This window comes from Lactuca serriola, chromosome 6 (genome assembly GCF_051521515.1).
Source record: "Lactuca serriola cultivar US96UC23 chromosome 6, Lser_US96UC23_V15, whole genome shotgun sequence".
NCBI classification, from domain to species: domain Eukaryota; kingdom Viridiplantae; phylum Streptophyta; class Magnoliopsida; order Asterales; family Asteraceae; genus Lactuca; species Lactuca serriola.
Window position 1 is genome coordinate 148,650,391 of NC_136413.1, and position 21,312 is coordinate 148,671,702.

The 21,312-nt window shown below is 34.7% G+C and overlaps 1 protein-coding gene across 1 annotated transcript; it reads left to right on the forward strand.

Moving 5' to 3' along the window:
- Positions 1-17,930: 17,930 nt before the first annotated feature.
- On the forward strand, positions 17,931-19,592 carry LOC145060252 (uncharacterized). The gene is made up of 3 exons (XM_079007954.1): positions 17,931-18,110; positions 18,771-19,370; positions 19,473-19,592. The coding sequence occupies exons 1-3, from the start codon at positions 17,931-17,933 to the stop codon at positions 19,590-19,592; spliced, it is 900 nt and encodes a 299-aa protein (XP_078864080.1).
- The last annotated feature ends 1,720 nt before the right edge of the window (positions 19,593-21,312 follow it).

A 21,312-nucleotide genomic window follows, 5' to 3' on the forward strand; every position in this document is an offset into this window, starting at 1 on the left:
GGTGACTTAATCCACATTATTCTACCATTTATCGGATCCACTTTGAAAGAGTACATGTTCCTCCAGGTTGATAGCCAATAACATTCATGAACAAAGGTTTCTGGAATACCAATTGCACCATTATTTCTCCTCATGTCCCAGATTGCAGATACAGCATGTTTGCATGGCATTCCAGTTATTTCCCACTTCTTGCATGAACAGGTTCGTTGATTCACATTCACTACACACTGATCTTGCCAAGGTCCACTCACTTGGTACTTCCCATTTCCACAAAATGATGATGTATACTCCTCTGCCTGATCTTTGATCTTTTGCAATAGCTTGGTAGCTGTTGGAGTCAAAGGGCCTGTTGCTTTGTCAATTTCTTTTTCAACATTCACAATCCTCTTCATGATGTACTCCCGGATGAACTCTAAGCAATTGATAATTGGTGTGTCACGTCCGTCTATTATTTTGCTATTAAAGCACTCGTATATGTTGTTTATCACAATATCAGAATGTGCTCTCCCTATTAATTAATAGAATACATGTATAATTGGTTAGCAAACATTAGAGTATTGTTATGAACTCACTTAATTTAATGAGTAACCACAACAAGAACAACACAATGTAAAGAGCAGAATGCAATTCCTTAGCTATTACTCAACAGAATCAAGAACAAAAGGATAGGTTACCTGATTCGAGATAGCCACTCTCCCAAAAGAAAATAATTCCAGGTTAACAGAAAAGATCGATATCTCAATTCCTATCCCACTACCCTCTTATACTATCAGTCATAACAACTAAATAATATAAAATACCCATAATGCCCCTGTACCAACAAGATGCTCTTTATTTGATGATTACCCCAAACTACCCTTTCTCTAAAATAAGGTGACCAGAGTGGGTGCATAACAAGTATACAACAATAGTTATCATATATTATAATATATAACATGGTCAAACCTGTAAAATGAGAACGTGCCCAATGTTGAGGTGGTATTTGTTTAAGCCACTCATAACATTCTTGGTTTAATTTTCTAACTTCTTCCATTTCTTTTTCAAACTCTTGCACAGTATATGTTGTTGAACAATTCCAAAGCAGTTCTTTAAACTTATCCCCTCTCCAACGTGACCTCATATTTTCGTGTATGTGGCGAACACAATAACGGTGCTCTGCACAAGGAAACAAATCTGCGATGGCAGAACTTAAACCCTACAAGAAAGATACATTATGTCAATGATTTCTTTTCCTTTAGATATTAGTATTCAAAACACAAGAAAATAACCTTTTTCCTGTCTGATATAAATGTAAAATTTGAATTTGAAGCCAACCCTAGGTCATCACCCAAGTGAGTTAAAAACCATGTCTAAGAGTTCAGTGTCTCAGCTTCAACCACAGCATATGCTAAAGGATATATTCCATTATTCCCATCTAAAGCCTGTGCAATACAATCCAATAAATAAAAGTAAAAAATAAATCAAAATATATGGTTCAACCACAACATAAGAGAAAATGTACCACAGCAGATAAAACTTGACCATGGAAAGGTCCTTTCATGAAAGCCCCGTCTACCCCAAGAAAATCCCTCTTCCCTGCTGCAAATCCTTGCTTCAAAGCACCAAGGCACACGTACACGCGTCTGAAGGTTCTTGTCTCAACATCAGGATTTGGTTCACTTTCGACATCAAGCTTGATAGTGGTGTCTGGGTTTTGAGTCTGCACTTCTAACAAATAATCTTGTAAGATCTTGTACTGAGTGGCATAATCACCCCTGATAATTTTTAAGGCTGCTTCTCTTGCCCTAAAGGCTTTCATCTTAGAAATATCTACTTTGTAGATACGTTGAAGTTGTTCCCTTAAAGCCTTGACTGGAATTTTTGGGTTTGCTTCCACCAGTTGTAGAATTTGCTTTGAAAGAAACTTGTAATCACAAGCCCTAACCTTTCTTGTTTGAAGACATTTATGTTCACTAACATATGTTTTAACTGTCCAATCCTTGTCACGTTTCCACTTACTGGCTAAAAGAACCCAAGGACACTTACCTTCTTCATTGACTACTTCTTGACCGGTCCCACCACCTAGGCTTGTTATGGTTCCCCTGCATACAACCCTTACTCTGTTTTTATCATTCTTCTTAAAATCCAACTCCCTTCTTGTATCTATTGCATGTTGGTTAACCATATCTTTAAACTCCTTCAACGAATTAAATTTCTGATATAAATAGAAAGGCTCACTGACTTGAGCATTTTCGTTCTCATGCGCCCTTCTAATAGCTTTAATCTTTTTGTTTCTTTCTCCTTCGATCCCATCATCCGATGAAGAGTCGGACAAGAAAAGTTCCATATCTATAACTTCAAGGTCTGCTTCATTCCCATCTTCTGTAACTACATGATTCTTTCTTTTAGAAGCACCTCCAATCCACTCAACATCTGGGTCAACATTCAAGTGGAATTCTCTCATGTCAACTTCAACATCATCAATGATATTGTCTTCGTCCAGAAGAAAGTCACCATCTTGACTCTCACTATCATCACCACTGTTGATCTCATCACCACTGCTATTATCATCACTACTATGTTCAATTTCAGTTTCCATGATGTTTGCATTATCACTTACCATGTCCACCTTATCAATTGAAGGCTCATTTCTAGTAGGTGAAACAGGAGGGTTGTTTCTATTAGGCTTAAATGTCAACACATCATTAGGCTCAACTTGTGTATCATGCCATTCCAAAAACAATCTTTTTGGGGTACAATCAATCTCAACTATACGTACCTTAGATGGTTTGGTGACATCGAGTATGTGTGTAATTTCGTTTGCCCGTGCTCTGTATACACCTCTATTAGCTTATGTTGGCCAACATATTTTGCTAAATGCCTTACATCATCATCTGAAGCTAAAGCAAACAAGCCAAAATCCAAATCACATAGTGGCCTTTGAAAATGATAGTACATCTCCACATGTAGATTTTCATCGATATACCCAAGTTTCACCATCATGTCATCAATATCGTGAACACAGAAAGTCTCGATGTCTATTAACTCAACGTAATGTCTCTTTCCGTTTACATACTTCCTTCCAGGAAAATCAGTAAACTTTCCACCATGGTTTAATAGCATGCAAAACATGGTCGGATGATCACCTATTAAGGAAATGCCCCAAAAATTTTGATTAACATTTGATTAGGGTTATAGGATTTCATGAAGCAAATGCAAATAAAAACGAGATTAGGGACTAGGCGGACTTACCATATTGAAGACGAACTTCTGCTTCACTGATCATCCGTCCTCGTGCTTCACTTAAATTCCAAACCGGCATTGTTGATTATTTGGAAAAGCATACAAAGTTTTAGCTAGCGACTAGGGTTTTCGTTTGAGAGAAGAAAGGGAATTCGTCTGACAAGTGTGTGTTTGTGTGTGTTTTGGTTTGACGATGATCGGAATCGTAAAACCATCCGTCTGTATTCTAAATGGTGCTAATATATTGTAGGGTTGAAAGGACAAAAATGCCCCCAGCGTGCCACTCACGTGAGTAGTTCCTAACCCCAAATAAGACGGAAAGTTAACTAAAGGACTAGGCGGGTAACGAAATAAAGTTATAGGGATTGTCCGAGTTAAAAATTCTTTCCAGGGACGAAGCGTGCAAGTAAGAGCAAACCATAGGGACCAACCGTGTAATTTTCTCAATAATAAATTAAGTGTTAGACAACACTTAATTATGTAAGGAACACTTACAAAAATTATTAGGAATTATTTGGAGTGTTGCTAGGTGTTTTCGGTATGAAAGTAGGTCCAAAAGGAGAGTTTTTGGTGCAATTGCGGAAGATTTCGGTACTGACCGAAATCAGTCTTCGGTCCAGGAAAGGTTTTCGTTCAGGGAGGACTTCGGTCTAGTGGTTCTCAGTCCAGATGGTTTTCGGTCAGCTTGAAGATTTGAAGATTGTTCTTGGTGTTCTTGGTGAATTTATGAAGATTTGAAGGATTTCGCTTGAAGTTTTGAAGATTCTTCGATGATACTTGAGAGAGAAATAGGTGTGTTTTCAGTTTGAAAAGTGAGAAATGACTCATGTTTCCAGGTGAAATATATATATAAGGAGGGTTCTCTGCCGAAAAGTCCAACCGAAAAGGGTTTACGGTGAGGTGGTTTGCGGTCCGAAGAGGGTTTTTGGTGCAAGGGTTCTCAGTTCCAAAGAGAAAAGTGTTGATTTTTAAGTGCATTTTATTCCTTTACTAAATACACATAATTAGATGTAAATTTTATTTATATCAAATAGTTTCCAATTATTTGACCCTTGTTTGACTTTTATTGACTTTTGTAACCCGACGGGTTGTTACACTAAGCTTTATGCTTACAGTTATGTTTATTGTTTCAGGTACTTCTAGCACAAAAGGGAATGACTCGGCGTAATCGCAGTGCATCCACCCATGTTCTGCTTTTTCTCTAGGATTTGGATTTGTACTCCGATGATTTCTCTCATTTGACCTACTTTGTTGAAATTGTTATGAACACTTGATGGTTTGCAATTAATTTAAAAATGAAAATGTTATCCTTGTTTTTGGGACGTTCCAACAACTTAATGGGTTGCAAGGGACATGGTGGACCGGGTGAAATGTAACATCCCAAAAATCATGACCAAAAATTTCATTTTTAATTATTAAATAAAATCGTAGTTATCAAAATCATCTCATAAAAGCATAAGTCATAGTATCTCAAAAAATAGTAAACGGTATATCCATATCAAAACATCTGTCAAATATATCAGAGTAAACATCACATGCTAAAAACATCATGGTGTGTGTAATGCAGTCATCCCGAGCTATTCCCTTTGCTACCGGAAGTACCTGAAACCAAAACTGAAAACTGTAAGCACGAAGCTTAGTGAGTCTCCCCAAACCACCATATACCATACACATAATCACATAATCACATATAAACATATTGTGGGCCCCACCCCTTCATCGGGCCCCTCCCGGCATCGGCCCTGTCCGGCATCGGGCCCCGCCCGGCATCGAGTAAAGCTCAGTATACATATAAACATATCAACAATACACATAAAATAATCACATAACATAACATATAAACATTCCTCGGGCCCCGCCCGGCATCGGACCCAAATCTGGAAGCATACAAACATTCATCGGGCATTGCCTAACAACGGACCATAATTTGGAATCATACAAATACAGACACATGCAAGAATCACGAAGACATCAAGCATACAAACATTCCTCAGGCATCGCCCGATATCGAACTATAATCCGGAAATCCTATAAGCATACATCGGGCACCGCCCAGCATCGAACCTTAGTTTAGAACATACTAACATAAATATACGGGCCGACATTAGTGCCTTCAACCCGTTCATACAGGAGGAAACTCACCTCGCAAAGCTGAATCTCACGGATAATCCTCTGGCTGCTAGCTGGCAGATCCCCGAACTGCTAATATCTCGACTCCCCGAGATACTAATCATCATATAAACTAGTTAAGTTCGGGATTCTCATAATCTTAACCATAATTCCTCACTAGGGTAAAAGACCATTCTACCCCTCACATACTCTTGTCCCAAAATGAACTCTACTCAACCCTTAGGCCAAAAAGATAAACACTCCTACAAGGCCCAATATATGGCCCAATTTCTAATTGGGCCCAATCCCTTCACATGGGCCTCAACCTAAGGCCTAGTAATGCTTCTCTAGTCCAAAGGTTCAATTCTAGATGGCCCACTAAGGCCCAAAATACCAAAGTCCAAGGAATAGCCCAAACCGAGGCCCAAATGACGCAAATCCCAAATCTAGTGAGTACGCAGGACGTACTCCTCTGCACACTAAGCGTACAGGCTGCATGGCTTGTATGTTGCGTGTACGGGCTTATACGCTTAGCGTACTCCCCTGTTAAGCCATAATCTCAAAAGAGCTTAACCCCCTTAAAACCTAAAGCTCCAAACACAGATCTGAGTCTAATAAAGTGTCTTAACCCATAAAGTTGATTGCTTGGTGGCTTGCAAACCCCCCAATGGACCCAAACTTGAAATATGACAATCTACTTCCATAAAAATGACTAATACTCTTGCATGACCACATCAAGACCTTCAAGATGGTAACTTTTCTGTCTTTATGACTCAAATAGCACTAAGGGTGGCAACCCTAAGCCTAGAAACGGATTTGGAACCATAAAGCTCCATTCTTTGGGACCAAAAAGGTCCAAAAACTCAACATAAGAGATCTAAGCACTCATGGATCAAGTTCAAGACTTTATACCTTGAAAGGTCTGAAATGAAGCAACAATCCCACATCTACAACTTCTCCTTTGTACCACTACCTTGCTTTGACCTTTAGTTCCTTGGAGAATGGATCAAAAACATCAAAATGCTCTCAAGAGGCCTTACAAGAACAAGAACACACAAAATATGGATTAGGGTTTCGCGGGAGTAACTTAAGGGTGAGAGGAAGGCTGGACTTTAGGGAATAATGTTCTTTATATATGGATCAAACCCTAAACTTAGGGTTTTGGGGACTGCACATGTACGTTGCACGTACTCTTCAGTATATTGCGCGTACGTACATGGCATGCACGATCAACTTTTATTAGTACGTTGCATGTACATAAGGTGGTACGCACAGCGTACAACACCCCTTAAGCCCATTTTGCAAGGAACCAATGGATCCAAGCCCAATCAACATAAAATAATTAATCCAATACATAAATAATACCTTGGAGAATTACCGAGCGTAACATGAAATTTCAATAAAAAATAGGAAAATATTTGAAGAAAGGAAAAGAAAAAGCATATGTAATATGAAAGTCGGTTATTTTTATTTAACAATTACAATGTGATGGTTATTTTAATCGTATGATTTGGTTTGATTGTTTAACTTTATACTTTTGGTTTGGCGGGTGTTAGATAGGGTGTCTTGGTTTGGTAGTAAATAAAAAGTGGTTAGTGGTTACTTTTTTGTAAGGCAATTATGTTATGGTTGTTTTAATTAAATGATTTGGTTTGATACTTTTAATGAAGTATCCATGTTAATGTTCCTATGTGTAGATATGTTTAGCTTCCGGTGTATATGGAACATTAAATGTATTCTCATATTGAAGATGATATGACAAATTTGGGAAATCAGCACAATCAAACAACACAAATTATAATCGTAGTACTCAAATCGGGTATCATTAACATTGTATTTTTCAGTATGCATGAGAGTAATACGGTTTTTTGACCAAAACCGAATTAAAAACCGCAAATATCGATTTTTTTGATTTTCAAAACCGAAACCATACCAAACCGACAAGGTATATTTTTTTTACGGTTTGCAATTCGGTTTTTACTCGTTCATATTTTTAAGTTCACAATTGCATACCAAGGTCATACAAAACTTTCAAAAGAACAACCATATTACAAATTAGCCTATAACTACCTTTTCGGACCACATAAATGGATGGAAATGAACCCAAAAAAATTCTCACACTACAAGGTTAGATTTGAAAAAAAAAATGATCAAGAAAAAACCAAACTAACAATCAACATAAACTTGTACTTTCTTGCTTCAAAAATAGCTTCTTCGATCGATTCTTCCAAACGTTTATGAACCTGAACTTTCTTTAACATGCCATTGATGATATCCATAGCTCTTGGGCACTTTGGTGGATCCATCCAACTAATGAATGGGCAATTGGACCCTTGTTTGGAGCGCAACCAGTATCTTTGATGACACTTTGATCCTTGTTTGGAACACGGCCAATGTCTTTGACATGAGTTGTTATTTGTCCAAGAAGCCGCAATGATCGTTCTTTGTCCACACGTGTAAATGAACATCTTTGATTAGATTTGTAGAAAGAAAAAATGGCATAGGGGAGAATGTTTGATTGCTCAGTAAAGAAGGCGAAAAAGAAAACTAATTGATGTAGGCGTTTTAAGACAATTGAATGGATGAATTTACTCTCACATGTTCCACACTTCCACATGTGAATAAGGGTTAACGACACAAAGGAAATGACGTTAAACGTACCGACATTGTAATAACATAAATCACAGGGACCGGTGCTGTAACTAGCTTTTTTTTTTGGACCATATAGTGTATTCCATATACCACACGAACCATTTATGTAATTTTGTCTTAAACAGATAATAAAAACTAAATGTTCACGTAAAACTAAAAGTTTCATTCTATATGCACCATGTCCATACCGAAAAAAACAAAGTTAAAAGATGATATTTCTAGGATTTTAAAAAATAAACCAAACTTACACTTGAGATAATGGACATGATCATTCTTATAACTTACTCTGGGTAATCACTACAATTATTATAACATATATTAATTTGTATTAGCAAATCCCATAAGAAAAAATGGACTTAGAATAATAGAAAGACATAAAAGCCTATGTTCCATCATGCATCCAAGTTGCTTTAACATGTCCCTACATGTCATATGCTTCATCTCAAAGTCATCAATGCTCATGGTATGGATCTTGTGTTTTTAATTACATATTCCCAAAGGTAGCAAATATATCGATAAATTTTATTTTATTAGTTTGACTGTTGGTTTTGGTATATGATTGTTATCCGACAAGACTCGAGGGTTGAAAGTTGAGACAAATGAATACCAAAGGTTATGAAATATATATTAAATAAAAAAAATATATCAATTAAAATATATTAGATCGTTTTAAAAGTTGTAAAAAAAATACGAGTTAAGTGTGTTAATAGTTTTCAACAAGCCTAAAAAATTTGGATTGTTTGACTAAGTTACGAGATTTCTATTGTACTGTTCGGTATGGAGCGTTAGGGAGCTTCTAGTTTCTGGTGTTGGACAAAAAGCTTCGTTTAAAACAGAAAGCTTCGTTCGGCACTACAAACTTCTAGCGTTTAATTTAAACAAAACACTCCAAATCCAAATGTTACTTCATGTAGCGTTTAACAAAACGCTACAAGCTACAAGTCACTCGCTACCAGCTAATTTTACCGAACACTCCATAAATATAATTAATCTAAAATGTTTAACTTAACCATTGGTTGCACACAAAACAATTAATTTTTAGACCTATACGTCAAATTTTATTTCACAATTAAACCCACACCAAGATTAAAAACTTTAAAGTAATTATTAAAGTACATATCAAGTACCAAAAGTCATTTAATTATACTGTTTATACATATATGTGTGGAAGAGTTAAAGGAACCGGTTTTTGTGAGTCCATCTAACTATTTGTTTTATTTTAATATTTTAGTGTTAATATATATATATATATATATATATATATATATATATATATATATATATATATATATATATATATATATAAATAAGTATTTACCCTCAAATGCTGAATTTTAAGAGGTACAAACCCTTAATGCACTATATACATTTATGCATTGAAATCATTTGGTCGACCACTGAAAAAGTCAAGGACCTCTTATCTCCCCTTTTATTAAGGAGCGGTTGTTTTGACCTGGCTTGTCCCCTTATCTCGGCATTCCTCATATGGCGGCATTTCCCTATATGGCGCAGTTTCTGTTCATTGTTTATATAAACTTGAAGACACATTCTAATAGAAGTTCCCCTGACTCCTCATCACATTGGTCTAGCATGGGTCTCCCCGAAACCCTAGCCATCGACTTTTACCATCAGTGATTACATCATCTTAAACAAAAAAAAAAACCAAGCTTTGGCCTCCTACTACGTCGTTATTCGCTACTCCGCCTCAACCACCACTACTGTTCACCACCGACAGATGTTCCCTTCGCTCCTTTCTCCCATACGGTGAACATTACCCACATATCATTACAAATCTATCATTTGTGAAAACCCTTTCTTTCTTCACCTTCAATTGTTGGGTAGCGTAGGAATTATTTTGTATTGCGTCATTGGGCTCGGTTTATAGTCCAGTTTTGCACTCCGGTTTGGGCCTGTCCAACCGTGAGCTTGTAGGGTTTACTATATAATAATGTGATTGCATGCATATTAGAAAAACGATCTAGAATACGATTTACAGAATTCCGATAGCTTTGTAGATTTCTTTATCGTTCTTGTAAACCTTTAATCCTCTACAGTTGTAGTTCTTCATCGAGCTCTTCTGAGGATTGTTTATAATCATTCGACATTGTTCGATTTATTCTTGAGTTGTTTACTGTTTTCGTGTTCTTGCTGTTTACTCTTTATTTTACCTGTTTAAGATCTAATCGATCTTCAAGTTGGTTTTTCACTTATCATCAATAAACCTAGTTGTCACCACCATTGCCACTTGCATGGTTCTTTCTAACAACCCTAAACTCAATATTAGTCACTGTCGCCCACCTCTCTCTAAAGCAGGATATTAAATCGAAGAGATATCACCGACTCACTACCACTCTAGGAGATCAAAGGCTCACCAGCTCACCTCTTCCATTATTGCTAAATCTAAACCGCCAGTAAGGTATCTCTCTTCAATTCCCCTTTCTAACTGTATATGTGTGTGTATAACTTTACGTATATGTTGATTTTATGGACATGGAATGAAATCTAGACACCGATCACTACCATTATCGATTTTCAACAGCACCCGATGAAATGTTCAATTTTTAGCATCATCCTTTGAAAAGCAAGTTCTCATGTATTTCCTATTTCTGGTGATTTAGGGTTTCTTCAAGTTTTTTGGGAAGATGAACAAAATGGAGGTGTGGTAATAAAGCCCTAGATCCACTATGTGTTGTCGGTAACATGTATGGATTTGTTTTAAGTATTTGATCCAGTTTTCATCATCTTTTATGGTTTATTTAACCGATTTGCATTTTTTGGTAATAAAGATTCAATTGTTGGTGGTGTCTAGCTGCTACATGGTCTACAACTTTGCAGGTTCCATGACCTTTTGATTCCTTTTTTGTTTTCTACTTTATGGATTTTTAGTATAATTAAATAAAAATAGTTTTTTTAATTAACAAAAAAGGCAATGAACTCATTTTGTATGATATATGGACCAAATGGTTCTTTGATCAAAAGGTTGAATTGTTTGATGAGCTCTATGTAGGGGCAGTGCAGTAATGAGGATAATGTTGATTAAAAGCAATGAACTTACTTTTTTCCTTTGTTTTTATTTTTCTTTTCATTAATACTAATTTGTTTTCAGCCTATGCAGATTCTGTATTGGGATTTTGAAGCGGCTGAAAATGGATTTCGAAGAAAAGATGAAAGGATAAAAAAGGAAAATGTTGTACAATTGTAAGGGCTGAAGAGGAAATATTCAAAAGGTTGCAAACGTCAAGATAACAGTCTTTAATGTCTATTTGGTTAACACCATAAGATTCTAACTGGGTCCACGATTATTTGATGCAAACAAGTAAAGCTTTTTGTTATGTTATGGTTAAATATAATTTCATTTTTTAAAATATTTCCAAATTAGAATTTATTTGATTTATTTTCATATCCAACTTTTTGCTAACAGGTTTGACATGGATTCTACGCCATGGTTACCATATTATTGTTTATTGTCAAGGAGTTTTTAAGTGATCATATCCCAAAATGTGGCTTTCATGACAATACTAATTTAGAGATGAAGTCAATTGTTTTTGAGGTGGGCCCATAAGTAACTCATTAGTGTTAACTAATGTTTTTTAGTTATTTTGCAACAGTCTCACTTTGATTTTACTACAGACCATGAATCGTGAAGTCTTTGTGTAGCCCATATCAAACATCAGGGTCCTCAATACAAAATATTTGCCTCCTTAACGACTTATTTTTTTAATGGTGTATGCATGGATTTTACTCTATTTTTACCTTGTATGCAATGCAATACATGACATTTTTTTTCTTTTGCTTATGGGACATAGGGTACATAATGTTTGCCACCGACTTGGGGGCATTCCTGGTCTGGGGGTGAAAAGATTGAGCAACATAGGACTGTTCACTATTCGGATAAAACCGAATTATCAACCTGGACAATTTGAATTGGACTATTTGGTTCAGATATTCGGATTTTTGGATTGGTTTTCAACAAAACCGAATTATTATTTTGGATTTCGGATTGGTTTGGTTTATAAAATAAGAACCGAATAGTCCAAAAAAATCTAATAAACATTTATTATTTATATATTTATAATATATATCTATAGTTATTTATTAAGTTTGTAATTTATTTTTTCAAATAGGAACATTTCACCCGATAAAAAAACATTAATATGTATTTTCATTCAAAAGTTTGTATCTATAATATATTTAACTATAATATATCTTCTTATTAGTTGTTTATAAATTTCAAATCACAACTAAGTAATTTGTTTTTGCTTCTTTTGTAAAGTTTAGTAATATTATAATTATTTATCGTTTTAAAATGTTTCGGTTTTTAAAAACCGAGTTATAAAAACCGATCCAACCGAATTGTAATTGGATCGGATCGGATTGGATTTGAATTTAGTTTGGACTATTCGGATCCATGTTTTGAAAACAGAAATCAAATTGGATTCACTTGATTGGATCGGATCAAACCGATCCATCCAAATGCAACATATACTGCAGTTCATTAGAAGTTTGTGCTGCAAAACATTTATAAGCCTAAATATGTCAAGGATCTTGTGTATACTGCAGGTTAATATCTATTTTTCCCTGATCTTGATTGTTTCCAGATATAATTTTGTTCATTTGTAGACTTAACAAAACTAAAGTGCACTTGATCTGGAATTAATGTTAAATAAGAAATGCATATTTGTCCCTTCCAACCCCCCCCCCCCCCCCCCCACACACACACACACACAATTACTGCCAAACGACACTATATGACTGTTTTACCCTTGCGTTTGGCCTTAATGTTGAATAACAAATTATTGTTTTACCCTTCTGTAACTCTTTAGTCATGGTAAAACAATTAAGATGTCCCATGGAATTGTTGATTCTTATTATCCAAAAAGGTTTAATTTTGACCTAATTTCATATTTATTTTTTTGTTTTCATCTATTGAGATTCTTATAATAAAAATGAATAATGATGTGTTTATTGTTTTGTGGTGAACAAAATATTGGGACAACTATCACCAAATAGGGAAACTTTTAGACGAAAATACCCATCATCATTTTTTTTCTCATAGATCATTTTACTTTGCAATGTTTTTGGGCATCCTTGATTGTTATTATATACCGTATCTGTTTGCTGCAAAAATAATTAAGCTAAATTTCATTGAACGGATAATTGGTGTTTGTGAATCTTTGTTCATATGGGGGTAAACCTTTTTTTACAAAATTGTTGGTGATCAAAAGTATGACAAAAAATGAAACTATTAATTTTTATAAGCTTTACAGTATGTTTCTTTGATTGGGTTAAATGCAAGATATACAACTTACTTTCATTTATTTGGTTAAGTGCAAGGATCACCTAAAGCCTCTAAATGGGCTTGTGCAATCTGAATCTCCTGCCTTTAGTGGATGAAATGGATTTCCTGTTTTATTTTAATTGTAATGCTTAAAAATGATTTGTCGACCCCGATTGGTATAATTGACTATTAGTTCGATCCATAAGGAATGTATTTTCATTTTTTTGCCTAATAATATTAAATTGTCAGCATTTACCCCACTAGGATATCAAAAACTTGCATTTCTTATTATTTGGAAGAGTTTTCAAGTTCAAATATGTTAATAAGAACATTTTTGTTTTTTCCTGTGTTGTGCGTTAATATACTTATTTGCAGGTCAACTTTTGCATCAAAATGTCAATGTAATGATACATCTACATACATCCACAACACAAGACTACCACCAGATGGTCAATATCTGTTACGTATTAAGATTGCATTAATGTTATCATTAATATCGATCTAAACAATTGCACATTTTACCAGAGAAGTTGATTTTGCAATTTAATGTGGGACAAAGCATGGGGGATTTTGTATTAAATTGAAATTGTTTTTGGAAAAACATGATTGAATCTTTTTTGCAACCACACAAGGACATGACACTGATATTCGATGTCAAATAAGAAAAATATAAAAAAAATGATATAACATTGTAAGTTTTGTGAAAGAATTGGAATGTTTTATGGCAATGTTTTTGAGCTGTGCCACTTTTTATATTATTCAAGTATTTTATGGCAAAAAAGTTACACCAACTCTACGGACATTACTAATCAAAAATAGCAATCTAAATTTTCAAATAAATAAAAATTTAATAAGCAAATCCAAAAAAAATTAAGATATTGTAACTTTATGGTAATTGTTATTCATCATCAGCAAATGTCATATTGCATATAGCGCTATTGTACAAATGTCTTATGGATAGTACAAATGTCTTATGAATACTCACCAAATATAACTACTACTAGGCGTAACCTCGCGCGTTGCGCAATAATGCATTTAACTGGTTAAAATAATTATGGGAAAAAATAAAAATATGTTGAAATTTACGTTTTTAGTTATGTTTTGGACATTAACCGAATTATCAAATAACATAAAAATCCATCAACTTATATTTTAATACTACCTAATATAGTTCATACCTTATAAAGTTTACTTTTACTTTTATAATATCCAATATATATTATAAGTTTTTGTATAGCATTAATATAATCTACTTTTCTTATGTCCGATAATATTTTTTTGGATAAAATAAGAAATAAGTTGTTTTGGATGAGCTATTAATAAACAATATTGAACCAATAAACTTTGTGTTGCACTATTTATATTACACCAAAACATCCAAGGTTTCATATATGAACTTTCAAATATTAAACATTTAAATTAAGAATGAAGTCATACAAAATATATCATTATACATAAATGTCATCAAGAGTTTTAAAATAATTCGATTAGTAAATATGATATTTAATTTTAATTACATATTTTGCAAGGCGTACGTTTGACTTTATGTTGGTGCGCCGAGAATCCTCTTCCTTAATTTGTACCTAAAAAATTAAGGTGAATAGAAATATAAAATAGATATTACTAATCATTAATATAAATAATTAAAAAGGGTATGTGGGTCTCCTACCACCGGTGAAAGACAACATACATCTCTAGTTGTATCGATTCCTATGTGAAATTGAAGTAGTCATCCTATGTACACCTTGTTTTCTAATTACACAAACAAATATGAGTAACCAAACATAAAAATGTTATCTTTATGTAGGAAAAATATTTTAATTAACTAACAAATTAAATAATATAAGTTTAAGAGTTAGGAGTTTCAAAACATTAATATTTTTATTAATCAATCAATTAAGTAACACATGTTGAAATTTTTACAATCATTATTAAAAAGCATTTGAAATATTATATTTTAAATGAATTTTCGTTGAAGTGTTTTGACCTCTATTATAATATATATATATATATATATATATATATATATATATATATATATATATATATATATATATATAGAGAGAGAGAGAGAGAGAGATGGAAAGTATAAAATAGTTATGAGTCTTAATTAATTATTTTTTTGAAATTGTACAATTACAAAAAAAAACATATTTAAAAATTTTAATTAAATATTTTCGACATCACTCTGTATAACATATGATCAATATATTAACGATTAAACCACAATATACAACGATTGTATTACAATAATCCAAAAACGAAGAAAATATAAAATCGAATTAGTATAACAAACTTACAAATTAAAAGATCTAATATAATAGCATATCTCCAAAAGTAGTCATAAGACCTCAACCAAACACAAAAACCTTTAAGTTTGTTTTCTTTCTGAAATTTGTATATGATTTGTATACATGTCTTCCCAAAAGATTGGCATTTTTATAGTAAATTTTTCACTAAATGCTAATTAAACATAATATAAGTTATAAAACTTTTGAGTGCTAAATTATAATTAAGAAAACTTTTGAGTTGCATTAGTTAAAAAATGGAGTTTCAAATGAATATGGTTTGAGGAAGTTAAAAAAAAGGGGTTTCAAATGCATAAGATTCAAGAAAAAAATGTTAGTTTCATAAGTATGTATGATATGATGATTAGCTACCCATTATTTGTGTATTCTTTGGAATTGGAATGTGAAATATTTTTGAAAGTAACTAATTGCCAAATAGAAATTTGTTACTCAAAAAAAGATATTCGCCTACATAAACAAATTTTTAAATAACTTTCTTACGACCATATACATAAAACTTTTGCAAAACATATGTCTTTTTTAGAAAATCTTCATTTTCTTTATTATTTTAGATTATTTTTTGGTATTTTATATGATGAGTTTGTTGGGTAAATAATTGTGTAAATTTGTAAGTTTTAACTTATAAGTTTTTTATTTATCTTTCAGAATCAGTTTTCTTGCATGACTTGCATACAAATGCCGTCTCTTTGGTCTTCGATTATAAAACTGTGTTTAACTATAAATATGAGAGTACTAACCGATTCATGGTTCTAAGACTTTTTATTACATGTCGGTGCTGGAGTTGAAGAAACGGTGGATATAAGTTTTATCTACATCCCTAATGATATGGTAATTCCTTTCACTGATAAAGAAAAATCAGTTTGTCCATCCTTGGAAACTAATAAATCCGAATCAGATTATATTATTTTACGAGCCATATTATCCACAAGAAATGAATGTCGATGAGATTAATGATTACTTGGTCGACTGATTCCATGGAGAATAAAGAATTTACTATAGTTTTGATGAAGCAATAGACGATATAAATAATTTCTATCATGTGGAATTTTTGAACACGTTCATTGTTAGTCATTTACCCCCTCATTACCTTTAACTAAAAGTTGAATGTTCAATAATATTGTTACATGATATTTGACTCATCAAATGGATCGTGTAACGACACCTGATTGATATGTAAAGTTTTCAGCACTATATTATTGATGACGAAATAGTTGTTGGGCAACATGCTGGAAAGAGCTTATTTATGCCAAGGATTCCTCTATGTCTGTAAAAAAATGTCATGTTCTCATTCAAGCCAAAGAGAAAACATTTCCAATTCGATTATGTTTCACGGTGACAATAAATAAAGCTTAGGGACAAAATATTTCGGATGTGGGTATTTATCTTCTAGAGTCGATTTTCTTCATGACCAACTTTATATAACATTATCCAGAGGGATATTACATGTCAATACAAAAGTATTAATGAAGTCTGGCGGACAATTTAAACGTCGTGAAGTCTATACATCAAATGTGGTGTATAAAGAAGTGTTGTACGATTAATAATACATAATTAATCTTGTGTTCATGTACATTTGTGAACAATCCTAACTTTTTATTTTTAATTCTTATTGAATTCGTTTATGCTATCATTAATCTTATTGATAATTGTCTAGATGTACTAACTATTTGCTCAAAAACCCTAATCACTTCAAGAAACTAATGTTTGAAATAAATTATTCGTACCCGTCGCTTGGCGCGGGTAAACAGCTAGTGTGTGTGTGTGTGTGTGTGTGTATATATATATATATATAATATTTTAATATTCTAAAATGATATTGTTAACATATTTTACATTGTAATATTCTAATTCACAGAAAAATTCATGGCCGACAATTGCATATATCGGGTGTACGACCACACGTGGCTCATGTTGTGAGATGAGTGCCTGCTAAATTTTAGACACGAGCACTAGTTTATTTTAGGAAAGATGCCTAAAATGTTTTTATGTGCTAAATGCTTTGTGTTATAGCTATAACTATAAAGATGTCTTATATGCTATTATTTGTTCGGATCTATGGTATGTTGCCGATCGAATCTAGAAACTTTATGTGTTTAGGATTCTAAATGTTTGACTACGATATTAGAACTAGCATGTAAATGTTTTGGAGTAATAAGGAGGATTTAATACGTCTATCGTAGATAAAGTTTTCCTATCTTAATTCTCGTCACTACACACTGAACGTCAGATTTGATGTATAGACCATCATGGCAAGAACCCGAAGTGGAGTCAAAAATGCCAATGTAAATGACAATCAACAGCCTTAAACCCAAGTGATTGAACAAGTACCAGTTGTAGCAGATGCACTTGAGCCAATGACGATGGCTGGGGTACAAGTTATGATCCAGATCATGTTGGATCGCCAGATGGAGGAGACAAGGCGTTTACTTCAACGGAATAGGGAGGAACCTACAATACATGTTGAACAGCCTGAGCTGAATGATGAACAGTCAGAAGAAGGGAATTACAGTAGGACTGATAGTCAAGCTGAACCGCCAGTGGTTAGGAGGAACAACCAAGATGAAAGAGTCGAGAGGAATGGATGCAAGTATAAGGACTTCACAACTTACAAGCCATCGACTTTCACTGGGAAAGAAGATCCAATTGGAGTTATGGATTGGATCTCGGAGATGGAGTTGGCTTTCATAACATGTGATTGCAAGGGCAAACTACAAACCACATATGCAGTACGTCAGTTTAGAGGTGGCGTTGTTCGCTGGTGGAACACTCTGGGTAAAACCATAAGCCCCAACGAGCCACTACAACTGACATGGGCAAAGTTCTTAGTATACTTCAAACGCAAGTTCTGCTTGGCCCAAAATATGCTAGAGCTGGAAAACCAATTCCTGACATTAAAGAAGGACAACATGTCCATTGATGAATACACCAATGCCTTCACAAACAAAATGGAGTTTGCTTTGCGCATCATCCCAGATGAATTGACAAAAGTCGACAAGTACGCAAAGGGACTTCCATGGGAGTACACTGTGCCAGTACGTCAGGCACCTACTCTGTAGGCAGCTATCTGGGCTGCTAAGTCTGTTGAGGAGATGATTAAGGGAAGAGCCTCCAGCAAGGTTGAAGTTGGTGATAAAAGGAAGTTGGATGGATCTTTAGGGTCCAACAAGAAAAGTAAATTTTAGAAGTTTGATTCGAAGAAGTTTGGAGGAAGAGGAGGTGAAGTAAAATGGTGTGAGAAGTGCAAGAAGAAGCACTTAGGGAAATGTGACGGAGAAGTCACTTGTTTTAAGTGTGGAAAGCCTGGGCACTATGCCAATGAATGCATCCTCGACAAGAAAGTTTGTTATGGGTGTAATGAAGAAGGGCACATCTTGAAAGACTATCCGAAGAAGAAGGAGGCAGAAAGGCCCAATGCCCCACCGAAACCGAAAGCCAGAGCTTTCCAGATGACACTGGAAGCAGCACGAGATGAAGCAGATATCACTTCAGGTACCTTTCTCGTAAATGGATTGCCTATCAATATATTATTTGATTCAGGAGCAAACTACTCATTTATATCACATAATTTTGGTAGAAGACTAGCATTGCCTATAGATAAACTTAATAATACTATAGTTGTAGAAGTTGTCAGTGGCAGGTTCATACCTGTTAGTAATTGCATTAAAAATATCATCATCGACTTGAACGGGAATAAATTTCACGAGGAAGTACTACCCATTGAGTTGAATGGTTTCGACATCGTGCTAGGAATGGATTGGCTTAGTACGTACGATGCTGAGATACTATGCAAGAAGAAGATGGTAAGAGTAAACCCATCTGGAATCATTTCCTTGATGAAAGCCAGAAAATGTTTGTCCAAAGGATGCACATCATACTTGGCATTTGTGATTGATACTAAGAAGGAGAAGAAGGAGATACAAAGTATACTCGAAGATCTTCATGGATTGCCCCCTGATAAACAAGTGGAGTTTCGAAAAGATTTGTCGCCAGGATCAACACCAATAGCGAAAGCACCATACTGACTAGCACCGACGGAGATGAAGGAGCTTATGACGCAACTTCAGGAGTTATTGAACAAAGGTTTTATTAGACCTAGTTCATCACCCTGGGAAGATCTGGTGCTATTTGTAAAGAAGAAGGACGGAAGCATGAGGATGTGTATAGACTACCGAGAACTGAACAAGGCAACGGTAAAGAACAAGTATCCATTGTCAAGGATTGATGACCTATTCGATCAGTTGCAAGGTTCGAACTATTTCTCAAAGATCGATCTTAGGTTAGGATATCATCAGCTGAAGGTGAGAGAGTCGGATATTGAGAAGACTGCATTTAGAACAAGATATGGACACTACGAGTTCTTAGTTATGTCATTTGGACTGACCAATGCTCCAGCAACATTTATGGATTTGATGAATAGGGTTTGTAAACCATTCCTCGATAAATCTGTAATATTGTTCATAGATGACATTCTAATATACTCAAAGAGTCAGCAGAAGCATGGCAAGCACCTGAGAGAAGTATTAGAAGTTCTAAAGAATGAGAAGTTGTATGCTAAGTTCTCCAAATGTGATTTTTGGATTCGAGAAGTCCAATTTTTGGGTCATGTGGTTAACCAAGAGGGAATAATGGTTGACCCAGCAAAGATAGAAGTTGTAATGAAATGGGAACGACCAAAAAGTCCCACGAAGATTCGAAGCTTTCTGGGATTAGCTGGATATTACCAAAGATTTATCCAAGGCTTTTCTTCAATAGTTGCTCCATTGACAGCTTTGACCCATAAAGGAGCCACATATGCATGGAGTGAAAAACACGATGAGGCATTTGAGAAGCTAAAGAAGAAATTGTGTGAAGCACCAATTCTTTCTCTACCCGATGGAGTTGAAGATTTCACAGTGTATAGCGATGCGTCGAGAGTCAGGTTAGGATGTGTTCTAACTCAAAGAGAAAAGGTGATAGCATATGCATCTCGACAATTAAAGGAGCATGAAAAGAACTACCTCACTCATGATCTGGAGTTGGAAACGGTAGTTTTTGCCCTAAAGATATGGAGGCATTACCTCTATGGCATAAAGTGCAAACTTTTCACTGGTCATAAGAGTCTCCAGTATCTCTTTAATCAGAAGGAATTGAACATGAGACAACGACGTTGGCTAGAGTTACTCAAAGATTTCGACTGTGAGATACTTTGCCACCCTGGTAAAGTAAATGTTGTAGCTGATGCTCTAAGTCGAAAAGTAAACTTTGAAAGAAAAAGGCCAAGATCGTTACGAATTGAAGTTGTCTCGACGATTGTGGAAAGTATCAAGAAAACTCAGGAAGAAGCTTTGGAGAAAAATAACCAAAAGGAAGAACGTTTAGGCAAAACGTTGGTATTCGGTATAAATAAACAAGGATTAAAGGTATTCCAAGATAGAATTTGGGTACCTAAGATGGGAGGAATAAGGGATCTTCTGATGGAAGAAGCTCACAAAACCATGTACTCGATTCATTCAGGTAGCACTAAAATGTATAGGGATTTGAAACCATACTACTGGTGGCCGATGATGAAGCTCGATATGGCAAAGTATGTGGCTGAATGTGTAACATGTGCAAGGGTTAAGGCACAACATCAGAAACTGCATGAGAGTTTAGAACCTTTACCTATACCCATGGGTAAATGGGAAGATATCACTATGGATTTTGTGACTAAACTGCCCAAAACGAAGAACGGTCACGACATGATTTGGGTAGTCGTGGATTGTT